Source organism: Protopterus annectens, chromosome 6.part0 (genome assembly GCF_019279795.1).
Source record: "Protopterus annectens isolate FY-2018-M chromosome 6.part0, PAN1.0, whole genome shotgun sequence".
In the NCBI taxonomy this organism is placed as follows: Eukaryota; Metazoa; Chordata; order Ceratodontiformes; family Protopteridae; genus Protopterus; species Protopterus annectens.
Genome location: NC_056737.1, coordinates 185,898,295 through 185,911,450, shown reverse-complemented (window position 1 = coordinate 185,911,450; position 13,156 = coordinate 185,898,295). Strand labels below are relative to the sequence as shown.

General features: G+C 39.6%; 1 protein-coding gene across 1 annotated transcript in view; it reads left to right on the top strand.

Annotated features, from left to right (window-relative positions):
- Window positions 1-13,156, top strand: part of LOC122803797 (acyl-CoA-binding domain-containing protein 6-like) — a 291,434-nt gene that overhangs the window by 38,108 nt on the left and 240,170 nt on the right. Inside the window, exon 3 of the mRNA XM_044073482.1 lies at window positions 11,572-11,768. Within this exon, the coding sequence (XP_043929417.1) occupies window positions 11,572-11,768 (197 nt within the window). The remainder of the gene's footprint in view (window positions 1-11,571; window positions 11,769-13,156) is intronic.

Sequence of the window (13,156 nt, the reverse complement as noted above, 5' to 3'; positions counted from 1 at the left end):
CATTCAGCCTACCTAGACTTAACCAAGGCTTTTATACTATTCCCCACTGATAAACTCAACCAGCTAGGTATCAACCCTTATATCATTATATGGGTCGCTAGAACCCATATTGTCAAAATAGGGGAATCCACCTCCAACAGCAGACCCTGTAACCAGTGGTGTTTGACAGAGATCATTCCTGAGACCTCTTCTGTTTGAAACCTATTTCTATGAAGTACAAGCTAAAACTAAAGGTCTGTGGCTGATGAAGTTTTCCGATGACTGCAAACTGAGAACGGTCATAGAATCTCCAACTATATCAAGATCCTACAAGAAGGTCTTAAACGAATGATTGGCACCAAAATCATGGCCTTAAACTCGGTACAAAAAAATTTATCACCACCCCTTTTGGTAATTGCAATATTCCTGCTAACTACCACATCAATAACAATACCCTAAGTATGGACTCAGTGGTGAGAGATTTGGGCCCACAGGTTGACAACAACCTTACCTTTGATCACCATGTCTCCACCATGGTAGGAAGGGCATTCTGTATTGCTCATCTCATAAGTAAGGGTACTGCATTCCGAAAAAAAAGCTGTAACATCTTTGTACTCTTCCATCATTAGGCCAATAATTGAGTACAAGTCTCCTTTTGGTATGTACCTTTCCAAGTACATGCAGCAATTGGAGAGACCATAAAGATTACGCGCAAGGAAAAGGTCTGTAGCATCTGTCCTATGTAGATAATCTGAAACCACTTTATTCTGTTTCATACAGACTACTCAGAAGCAATCTATGACCCTGCTTTATTGGAAGTACTGCATATCTGCAAGTCAAATTGTACACGGCTTACTCGCTCTAAAGACCTAGAACCTGCTTGAGGGACAGATTCCTCTCCCAGAGGTTACCACACCTTTGGAATGGACTCCCACTTCTTGTCAAACCGAGCACATTAATGGCCCTCTTCGAATGCAATCTGGATGATTGGATGGGTAACCATAAATTCATCTTGGGAGTTCCATCTGTGTCCCTCGAGGGCAAGTCGTGCTGATCATTGAATAAGGATAGAACTTGGCCTGGCTTGTAAGGGCCTTAGGGCCAATAGCCTAGTAACATCCTATGATCCTATGGGTGGGTATGTCGGACCCAGGCAACTATATTCATTAGCATTAGATGTATTTTCTGCAAAATTATGGAAATGGTTATAACAGAACTTAACCAGACTTAAACAGATGATCTGCTTTTTCACAGTGCAGAATGCTGTGAGTTTATTAAAAGGCGATAATGATTTCTCATTCTGATTTCCATCTAAGGCATTGACAGCAATGTTTGATGAAGGGCTTTAGTATATGTGATGCATATTTGCCCCCCCCCTTCCACCCCAAAGCATTCAACCCTATTTCCAGTAAGGGAGAGAAAGACGAAATGTCAGGTATGTAATTCAGTGTGATAAAACACTGCCTAGATAATGTACATAACTGGTCAGAGCAGGTGGTTATCCATCCATCTCTACAGAAATTACCATTAGTGTTGCACAAGTTCTGTGTTGGGACTTCTATTTGGACTTTTTGCAATATGGAAAAGTGTGGATAATTAATATGCAAATGACTGCAAACTAGGTAAAGATGCTGAAGTTCTGTTTGGATTACAAACACACACACACACAAAACCATCTCTCTCTCTCAATTTCAGTTAATGCAATATGACATTTGGCTAACAAGGTACAAAGCAGGAGTATAAACTTCAAGGGCACACTATTAAGAATGACAGTAAAGATTATACAGCATATGCCTCCTTAGCACAAACTGCTGAGGTGCTGATTATTATAACCCAATGACTTGGGTTGAATTGTCAGTCTAGTTTGCTGGTGGTGGGGGGAAGGGAATAATGAGGCAGTGTATGTTTACATGCTGTACTGGGGAGGGTGTGTAGACAGGCTGAAGGTGCACACCCAGGACTTGAGCTCTGGTGTTGATATATGAAACCACTTTATTGTACTAGCTTGTGACATAAGCTTGGCATATCTGAGGATGGATACATTTAACAGAAACCCACCTAGCCACTGTATGACCTGCCATAGCATCTGTTCTATATTCTGCTCTCTAGTCATGCATGGTATTCATAGCCCAATGTTTGAGAGGGTCTTTCTGTTTGTAGAGAATAGAATTACCCATTAAAGGAACACATGTATAGTATAGCTCACATCGAGGGTATGGAGTGCTTGCTGTGGTGGCATAGAGGTCTACAGACCCGACCTATTTTGGCCCAGGCAACCTGAGTTTGAATAGTAGCTGGGTGCATGACTGTAGAGGACAGGGGAGAAGGAGCATGCATCTGGACATATGTGCATGGGGTTGATTTCTCTGGTGGAGAGCAGGGAAACCACCATGAAGTGCTGCCAGTGGGTGGTTGTGGCAGTTCTGCCCCGTGTGGAAGTGAAGGGAGGTACCACATGAGCATCTATTGCATGCCCCACCCCTTGGGCTGTCACAGGGCATATGCAAAGGAATATGGGGGAAAAATTAAGCAATCTGAATCAACCTGATGGTTGCCTTTTGGTCAACTCTAACCCTCTGTGATCAGTGAATAAATTAATCTTTGGCTGAGAAAGCGCTGATGATCAGCAGGCAGTGAGGGCAAAAGATGCAAAAAAACCCCAAAAATCTGTTTTATGGTACCCTTTGTGTGTACTGCTGTGGGAGACTACAGCAGATGCCTACTGTTCAAGGTAAACTGTAACAGTAAAAGTATGGCCAGCACGGTACATGTTATCTTATAATCAGTTTATTGTAACTTATTGAGAACCAGCACATCACAGACCTGTAACCCAAGATGCTTGCACAGCAACACTAAAATTGGCGCTTGCAACATGATAGTACACTGAATATCAAAACTCCATTAGTGCAGACCCAGGAACAAGTGTCAACGTGAGTTATTCAGTGGGGCAGGTTCATGATTTTCTATATTGTGAGCCACAACATTGTGGTTTTATGGTGCAGTCCTCTCATGATTCAGATCTGTGATGTGCCAGTCCTCACTAAGTTGATAGTAAACATTCCCAATCATATAATACAGGTTCTACCTTAGTCAGTTCATTGATTAATGTATTGAACATTTTGATGAATATACAGTGAATATAAAAAGTGTACACACCCCAGTTAAAATGCCAGGTTTTTGTGATATAAAAAAAATGACCACAATAAATAATTTCAAAACTTTTTCCCACCTTTAATGTGACCTATATTGAAATTCAATTCAATTGAAAAACAAACAAAATCTGTGTGTGTGTGTGGGGGGGGGGGGATATTAAAAAAAAATGTACAATAAGCTGGTTGCATAAGTGTGCACACCCTTAAACTAATACTTTGTCGAAGCACCTTTTTGCTTTAATTATGGCATTCAGTCTTATTGGGTACACACCTGCCATCAATTAGAGTGACTCTGATTAACCCTAAATAAAGTTAATCTGTCCTAGTAGGATTTTCCTGACATTTACTTAGTTGCCTGCTACAGCAAAGGCCATGGTTTGCAGAGTGCTTACAAAGCATCAAAGGGATCTCAATGTTGAAAGATATCAGTCAGGAGAAGGGTACAAAAAAATTTCCACACCATTGCATATACCATGGAACACAGTGAAGACGTCATCAAAAAGTGGAGAAAAATGGGACAACAGTGACGTTGCAAAGCACTGGACATTCCTCCAAAATTGAAAATACAGGACAAAAACTGGTCAGGGAGGCTGCCAAGAGACATACAGCAACACTGAAGGAGCTGCAGGAATTTCTAGCAAATACTGGTTGTGTACTACATGTGACGACAATCTCCCGTATTCTCCATATGTTTGGGCTATGGGGTAGGGTTGCAAGACGGAAGCTTTTTCTTACACAGAAAAACATCCAGGCCCAGCTAAAATTTGCAAAACAATACATAGTCTCCCAAAAGCATGAGAGAAAATATGTTATGGTCTGATGAGACCAAGGCTGAACTTTTTGGCCACAATTCCAAAAGGTACGTTTGGTGCAAAAACAACACTTTGCATCACCAAAAGAACACCATCCCCACAGTCAAATATGGTGGTGGCAGTATCATGCTTTGGGGTTGCTTTTCTTTAGCTGGAACTGGGGCTTTAGTGATGGTGGAGGGAATTATGAACAGTTCCAAATACCAGTCACTTTTGGCCTAAAACCTTCAGACGTCTGCTAGAAAACTGAAGATGAAGAAGAATTTCACCATTCAACATGATAATGACCGCAAGCATACATCAAATCAACAAAAGAATGGCTTCACCAGAAGAAAATTAAAGTTTTGGAATGGTCCAGCCAGAGCCCAGACCTAAATCCAATAGAAAATCTGTGGGATGACCTGAAGAGTGCTGTGCAGAAGAGATGCCCTTGCAATCTGACAGATTTGGAGCTCTTTTGCAAGGAAGAGTGGGCAAATATTGCCAAGTCAAAATGTGCCATGCTGACAGACTCCTACCCAAGAAGACTGACTGTTGTAATTAAATCAAAAGGTGCTTCAAGAAAGTATTAGTTTAAGGGTGTATACACTTATGCAACCAGATTATTGTACGTTTTTTTATTTTTTATATTTTTCCTCTAACAGATTTTGTTGTTTTTTCAATTGAATTGTACCACAGATGCATGATAGATCACATTAAAGGTGGGCATTAAACCAATGAGCCCTTAGCCCCTCATTTTCTTTTGATTCTGCTAGGTAAATGAACACTGGCTTATGCGCTTTTTATACCAAACTGTTTCTTAGAAAACAGCATTATGCTACAAATGTGCAGTTCATTTATTAACAGTACTGTTTGTGATGTGAAACCTGAGGACTGCTTGTGACATGTCTGAATTGTAGCATAAAGTGCCAGGAGGGAGCTAAAGCTGTCTGTGAACAGTGGTATTATATTAGCACATTCAAAATGAGTTAGATGATGTTGGAAAAGGCTACTGGCATTTTGTAAATGGAATATATTCAAAAATCTGGCATTGTAAGGTGTTCATTTCCATCATGCAGTTGTGGTAATCCCATTTTTATAACTGATTCTACTCGATGCAGATGAATCCATAATGAATACATGTATCCTATTTTCATGACATTTGTGCCATGCATGCATGGGGCTGCTGTTGGAAGTTTGAGGCTAATTACCCCTAGGAATAATATGTACTAACTTGGAAAGCATTTGACATTAAAGAATTCCCCCTTCTAACAAGATACAGCTATCTTCCAGTTAATATAAGTAGTGGGGGCTTCCCTTTGCAGAAGTGCTTTAAATGAGGTGTGTAATCTTAGCATTGCATTTAAATTTTGAAGTGCCGGGACTCTGTATCAAGCACTATACTTCTGATACGGACCACTATGTATGATAAGCCCATAGGCATGTTACTTTGTGTACTGCAAAATAGAGAATGACATCAGGAAACCTTCACTAAATACTGTGCAAACTGTACAGATGCATTGTGGTTGCTTGACTTGTATAAAAGAAATAAGTATTACAAAACTGCTCCGTATGTGACTATTGGTATTTAAATTGTGTGTCACATTTCTGGCTATTGTGAGCATACATACACAAAACCATCCATCTGTCTGAACTTTCGGATTTCAGTTTAGAATTGTAACACAAATGAGTTCTAAAATAATGATCAGCTGTGTTACTTTGGTTGTGCATTTTTTGTTCATTGAGCTTAATATCACACTAGATTTGAAGTCATGAAAACAGCTGTACCCTTTTGTAGCTATGGAATCCCCAAGCAATGTTCATTTTACTTAATTTATGGTGTGGTTGAGTAACCTGAGATGTCCATACTTTCACTGTTGCAGTATTCTTAGCAGATGGGATTCCCTGCCATGGAAGCCTGAACGTCTGCCCACCCTACCAAAGACTAATTGTTGCATTTAAAAGGTATGCCGAATGTCACCCAAATGCTCCTTCTGTAGTGTAGGCCATAAAGGTGATGTTCAGGACTACCATAATCAGAACTTTGCCACCAGTCTGAACCTCCGCCTCCTTGGGAACAACTTCCCTTTTTCCCCAGAGTTTCTTCAAAATCTCTTGACTCCAGGTACTATTCAAGAGTGCCTGTGTCCCAAAGGGGGAAAGGATTCTACTGCCCAGAAAAGAAGGCACTTGGAGACCTATTCTAGACCACCCTGATCTAAACACTTTCCTAAAAGTGCATTCCTTTCAGATGTTGTCCCTTCAGATTCTGTTCCCTCTCTTGCTCTCTGAGGCCTATATGGTATCGCTGTATCACAAGAATGCTTATCTCCATATTCTCATCCATCCTCTTTTCAGGAAGTTTTTGCATTTCTCTATTGCTTCCTGGCACTTTCAGTTTTCTACTTTGCCCTTTGAGTTGCTCAATGCTGGTTTGGCCTATTCTTCTGTTAAGGCCCACTTATCAGCTATCTCTGCTTGTCTGCCTTTTTCGCATCCTCTAGCTTCCAGATTTGAGGTTAAACAATTTCTTAAAGGTGTCCTTAGTATTAGACCTCACAGGAAGCCTGTTCCTCTTCCCTGGAATCTTAATTTTGTTTGGAAAAGCTGACCATGGCTCCTTTTGAGCCTGCTGCTTCAGTTTCCTTGCTACATTGTTCCTGGAAGACTTTTTTTTTTATTAGCTCTTACTTCTGCCAGACTGGTGTCTGAATTGCAGGCCCTTGTGGCTTGTTCTACATTTTTGGTCTTTCATGAGGACAGGCTGTCCTTGCGCACTATAACCCTTCTTTTATGCCTAAGGTGGTTAATGAGCTATCACTGAATCAGTCTATTAATCTACCTAATTTTTTCCCCTTCTTTCTTTTGTTTTTGATGAAAGTTTTTTTTTTTGTTTTTAAGCTGGCCGTGGTGACCAGATCATTTGTTTTATTTTACTTTTTTATACATTACTGTGCTTTAGCTGCTGTTTGTGCTTTTCCTCCTGACTTTGCTCTTGTTCACTTGACTGCAGCACATATCCACATGTTGTTCTATGGAGCTTGATTCCAGTCCTTCTTTGCAGAACAGTTTTTTGTGTAAATTTGGTGTGGATGGCAAGATATTATCCAGGATGTTCCTGCAGCTGCTGGTGAAGGTCAAGGAGTCTGAAGTAATTTTTTTTTTTAAACTTAAAAGGTATCAATAGCAGCATTTATATTTAGAAGCTTGCTTGCACTATAAGGTTATTCCTTGTGGACTTAGGATTTTCTATATACCCACTTAGGAAACTGTTTATCATGAGTTGCTCAGAGGGTGGCAGGTGCCGAACACTGAGCTTAGTTTTAATTATATACAACTTTTGCTTGATTTTTTTAAACTTACTGAGAATGATTTGGGTGGCATAACTGAATCCCTTTATAAGGAGATTACTCAGAGGTTTAAAGATGATTATTTTCAATCTAGATTGGATGGTGTTATTAGTGAGGTTTTCTGCCTTTGAGTTGAGACTACAACAAAAGAAGAGGAAATTGGAGAGGGACTTTTCGGAATTCAAGAAAGGGAATATTTTTACATGGCCCAAGTTCAATCTTAATGACTCTATTTTGCCACCAGCTGAGAATGCAGTTCCTGCTGTTAAGGAGAACATGCTGAGGGATTCTGCGGTTACTACAGAAACATTGCCCACTTCAAATGATGTTGGATCTGTTGGGCAGTGTGATCTTGGGGCTAGATGGAAAGAACCTCTTTCAACTCAAATTTTATCTACATCTTCATTTTTTCTGGGAATTACCTCACCCGGTCAGGGAGAAATGGAAGCATGGAGGGGACTGGTCTATGAGCAGGGGGTGGATGAAGTGCAAGGCTTTCTGACAGAATGACATCTTCAGTTTCAAAGAACAAGAAGAAATAAGTGAGAAGTCTTTAGTTTAATCTCTCTTCTGTTACATTGACCAAGTCTCAACTCTGTTTTGAACAAAAGCCTTTCATTTATTCCTGCCAGCAAGTGTGATAGTGACTTTATCACTGATTTGAGATTACTTGTATGTAACATCATGCTCAAGACTCTGTTTTCTGACACTGGCACTCGAGATAATATTGATTTTAGGAAACCTAGTACCTTTGTTCCATCTTTGCATCCACACCTTGAGACATTCTTTTGAATGTTTGTGAGAGCAATTTGAGAGGCCTTTGAGAATGGACATAGACGTCCCTTTATCAATATTACACATGATGAGAAACTTGCCCTTTATGAACTTAGGTTTCATCCTGATTTGTATTTCTGATAAAGGTGGGGCAATTGTGGTGCTTGATAAATCTGCATATGTTGGTGCCATGACAGTGATGCCTAATGATTAATCTACTTATAAAAAGGTTACATAGTTTGATGTGCAGAGACTAATAAGACATGTCAATACATCCTCGTGTAATCACCATTTGTCTGGTATTGTACTGAGTTACTTGTATGAGTATTTCCTGGTTGATTCACCTGTTATACTGGTCATTCATGGTTTACATAAGATCCACAAGAGCTTGATTGACCTACCAATGTGTTCTGTTTTTTCAGACGTGGTTGGGTCACAGAGACATTGTCTTTTTATGTTGAAAAGACCATTAGACCTGTGGTTGATGCCACACCTAGTGTCTTTAAGGATACAGAGGATTTTAATGCTCTTTTTCTCAATGACTGGAGGCTGTTGGTGATGCCGGAGCTGTCTTATGGTTACGCTTGATGTTTGTACTTTATTTACCTCGATTCCTAATGATGATGGGATTGAGATGGTTAGAACATATCTTGTTAAGAAAACTGATTGGCCCGTCTGCTGGATTGAGTTGGGTTGTTCTCCTCTTGACTTTATTCTTAAGAATAATGTTTTTCTGTTTGATAACGAGCTCTTTATACAGAGAGTTGGGATGGTCATGGGGACCCCCCGGTGTGAATTATGCAAACAAGATGGCTGGATGGGAGGAGGAGTTTGTGTTTTCTAACTATAATTTTATCCAGTATATAGTGTACCTTAAACTTTTCATGGATGATGATTTACTTTTATGGAAGGGAGGACCGTTTTGGAACTGAATAGTTTCACTGAGTTCTTGAACAGCTCCACTATGTTTCTTAAGTTTACCAGTGTGCACTCAAGTGACAGTATAGATTTTTTGGATGTACATCTTGTGATATATAAAGATGGTAATATTGGTACAGAGTTGTTTAGAAAAAATTTTTGGAAGAACACTTTTTCCTCTGCATCTAGCACGCGTTTATCATTTTGTGATGGTCAGTTTTTAAGGATGTCTAGGTTACACATGAATTATGCAAAATTTAGAACAGCCACTAAGAATCTGGTGAGTGATTTCATGGATAACTGTTACAAAATTCAAGAAGTTGAGAAACATTTGCATGAAAGCTTGACCCTCCGTTTCACTAGTGGGGTCCTCTATTTTTTGAGAGAGGCTGATTTACCATTGAAGTGTTCCAGTCGCCCAGTAAATACCACCCATATGCTTCTGATGTATTCAGGTGATACCAGGATTGTCTGTGACATTATTTGGAAAAATTGGTAAATTTTAATGCTTGAGGAGAACATATGTGGGGTTGTTGGTCTCTCTCCCTGCTTTAGCTTCAGGAATGCTCTTTGCCTTGGGAGACAGTTGTGTTATAGAGATTTGTGAACTAGACCAAGATCTGTCTGTGTGACCAATAAGTTTGGTACTTTTCCTTGCAGGTCATGCAAGGTTTGTGTATGTATTTCTTCTGCAAGTTTTTCTGCCATCCATGCTCTTGACATGTTTTTGATTTTAGGTTATGTGCAAATTGCAGGAGCAAGGACTTGGTGTACCTTGCTTTATGTGATGGGTGTTCTTGTTTTTATGTAGGAAAAATCAATATGCTGCTGAAGGATCAAGTTTTGAAACACCTTAGTGACATTAGACTACAGAATACAACCAAAAGCACTTGCAAGACACACACAGGATTTTCCAGGACCTAGTTTTAAGTTTATGATAATACAACTGATTGCAAGAAATGAGAAGTGGAGGCATTGTGCAGCGCACTGAGTTTGCGGAGATGAAATAGATTAAGTTGAGAGCTAACAGTTTTCCTGGTTTAAACGGCACTGTTTAACTGATACTGTGTGTCCATTGGTTGATTATCTATGCTTTGTGGTTTCCTTAGTGCTTTTAAGTGTTGCTTTGCTGTGTGCTTTTAAGATCCGAAGAAGGGCTTTTGCCTGAAAGCACTCATCTTTTGTATTGCTTTTGTTTTTGATTAAAGTTTATTTTTAAGCTGGCCATGCTGACCAGATTATTTGTTTTATTTTTTTCCCCTGTCCTCAGACAGTGAGAGGGTGCTGCATACTTTGGAGGTGCATAGGCAACTCAAGGTTTATTTGGATAAGACTAAGGCTATTCGAAAATCTGATCAGTTATAAGTTTCTTTTCTCCCTAGATCTTTGGGATTTGCTGTATCCAAGCAAAACTATTTTTTTTTTTGAATTTCAAATGCTATTTCCTTTTTTTACACTTTTCATGGCAAGAGCCTTCCTCCTTCAGTTAAGGTTCATTCTACTACAGCTGTGGCTTCTTTGGGTACTTTTTTCAAGGGCTTAGATTCTAATTCTTATTCTTGAAGCAGCTACCTGGACTTCTGTGCATACCTTCACCAAGCACTACAATTTGGATGGTATCTCTAGAGCTAGGCTTGGTTTTGTTAGTGCTGTTCTTCATGGCTTTTTAGGGGTGTCTTCTGCACCCCCCCCCCAAGTTTCCTGTTGAGCTTTGGCATTCTCCCATCTGTTAAGACTACTGCGGCAGTGAATGTAAGGACATAGTACAGTTGTGTAAAATCTTACCATAATGGTAAATGTCCTTACATTCACTGCTGCAGTATTCACTCCTTCCCCCTAGTTTTATGCCCTCTTGGATATACAAGTTACCTCTTGAGTTTATTTGACTGTGTTCCTACTGGGGCATTCAGTTCTAATTATGGTAGGCCTTGAACGTCCCTTCTATTTCCTGCGCTATGCAAGGAGCGTTTGGGTGATGTTCTGCATACCTTTCAAAAGCAACAAGTAGTCTTTGTTAGACTGGCCAGACATTCAAGCTTCTATGGCAGGGAATCCCATCTGTTAAGAATATTGCAGCTGTGAAGACGAGCACATCTACTGTTATGATAAGATTTTACGCAACTGCACTTTCTTTTTTGCAGATAATGTTCACATTTCCATTATAAAAAGTTAAGATAATTTCTGTTTCTTTAAATGTATAGTTTTTTTAAACAACGCACTACAAACAGTAAGTTATCCAAAGGGTACAGTTTATTGCTGCTTGTAATTCTCAGCTGCTATATTTACTGCCTGCAAGTAAGATTAGGCAAGGAGCTGTAATGATTTTCAACCTTCTTGATCTGTATACTTCTCCACAATGACACATACTATTGAGGAGTGACTGCATGTCAACGAGGAAAACAGCACTAGGAGTGAGTGTGTGTATGTACATGAGAGAAAGTGTGTGTGTCTGTACGCATGTATGAGAGTGATTGTGTGTGCGCACGTGTATGCATGCCCGTGCTCAGAAGGGAACCATAGTTATGTCAATATTGTAGCTAAAATATTAAATTGATGTCAAATGGTTTAAACCCAAGCTCGCTCATTCTCTCTCTCTGTCTCTTGCAGGCAAAGGGGAAGATTCCAACACTAGCTTATCATAGTGCTGCCATCTACCAGAAGGAGCTGTTTGTTTTTGGAGGTCTTTACCCACAACCATCATCTGATCTGGAAGCCTGCAGCAACACCCTGTACATTTTTAATCCAGAGTATGAGCTTTGGTATCAGCCCATCGTAGAGGGAGACAAGCCATTGCCTCGATATGGGTATGTAATTGCAAAAACAAGTTGTTCTTAAGAGTTATTAAAGAATGAGATGTCCAAGGCATGTAACCACAAATGGTGCACGAGGGAATGCGAGACCAAAGAACCAAACACAAGTTAACTAAATGAATAAATGAGGTTTAATCCTATTCATGGACTGTGATGATGTCATACAGACTAAAGCTGTGTAAAAGTATAATTAGTGTCCATGGGAATACTGTGTTTTAAAATCTGAATTGAAGTGATAATTATGCCAAGAATGTATGTACTCAAGCAGTAGCAAAAAGCATTTTATGCAAGCATATGCAAAATTATTACATAAAATAGTTAAATCAGTAGTTAAATCCTTCAGTTTTTGGGTAGACTAATATATATATAGGTCATATGCTGCTACTCTGAAATGTAATCAGTATGAGATGATGATTCATTTCAAAGAAGTATTGCTTATACTACAGGACAGAAAAGGCAGAGCAAACCAGGTTTAATCAATAATTAAGAAGATAATCTGAGACCATGTGCAAAGTACTGATAGGCTGCAACAGAGGTAATCAAGGATTTAATTTCTGAGTGGACAGTGCAGGGAGGGGGAAGAACAGATTTTGGGTAGTGTCTTCCAGATATTGGAAATGGAGAAGCAGGGAGACTTTTCTTCGGTAGTCAGATACCAATTTGTAATGGTTTGGGAGGGCTGAGAGTGTGAATATCAGCTGTTGGAGGTTCAGTTTAGATAACTGTCTAAAAGAGGGCAAAAATCTAGCTAGCTGAGTTTAGCCAAGGCTTTGCTTATCAGGAATGGAGTTCTGCATGCAATAGGTAGCCAGTTAGCATGCCTTATACTTGTGTACTGGCAGTCACCTTGAGGAGACGGCAACATAAATTTTAAAGAAACCCCATTTAGCAGTGGACAGAGCATTTTGGAGGAGTTCTGTCAATCTTGGGGAGCTTATTGTAGCCTATTTGTGCAACAGACCAATGTAGACTTGGTTTTCTGAAAACTAACCGCTTATATTTTTAAAGGTGATATTTTAAAAGTATTTTGTCCATATCTCTGGCCAAGTTCACTGCTGAGTACAGAGGGAATTGTTCTTTTTTAAGAGTACAGAGTGATCTGTATAAAATCTGAGAGATCCCAGGACTAAACTTACGCTTTTTCACCACACCCAAATATGTTCTGTAATTCATGGTCCACTACAACAAATCATTTTTTAAATTAACAGCATCTTTTGACTTCCTGCTCAGTACTTCATAGCTTACTGGCACTGACTTGTAGGAGAGCAGAGAGCAGTTTATCTCCTCCACTAAATCCATGCTGTTTTAGGAAATGTATCTGATTAGCTTACCAGTGTTACCCAATTTGTAGGTACACTCATTTTTAAAACATTTTTTCCTGG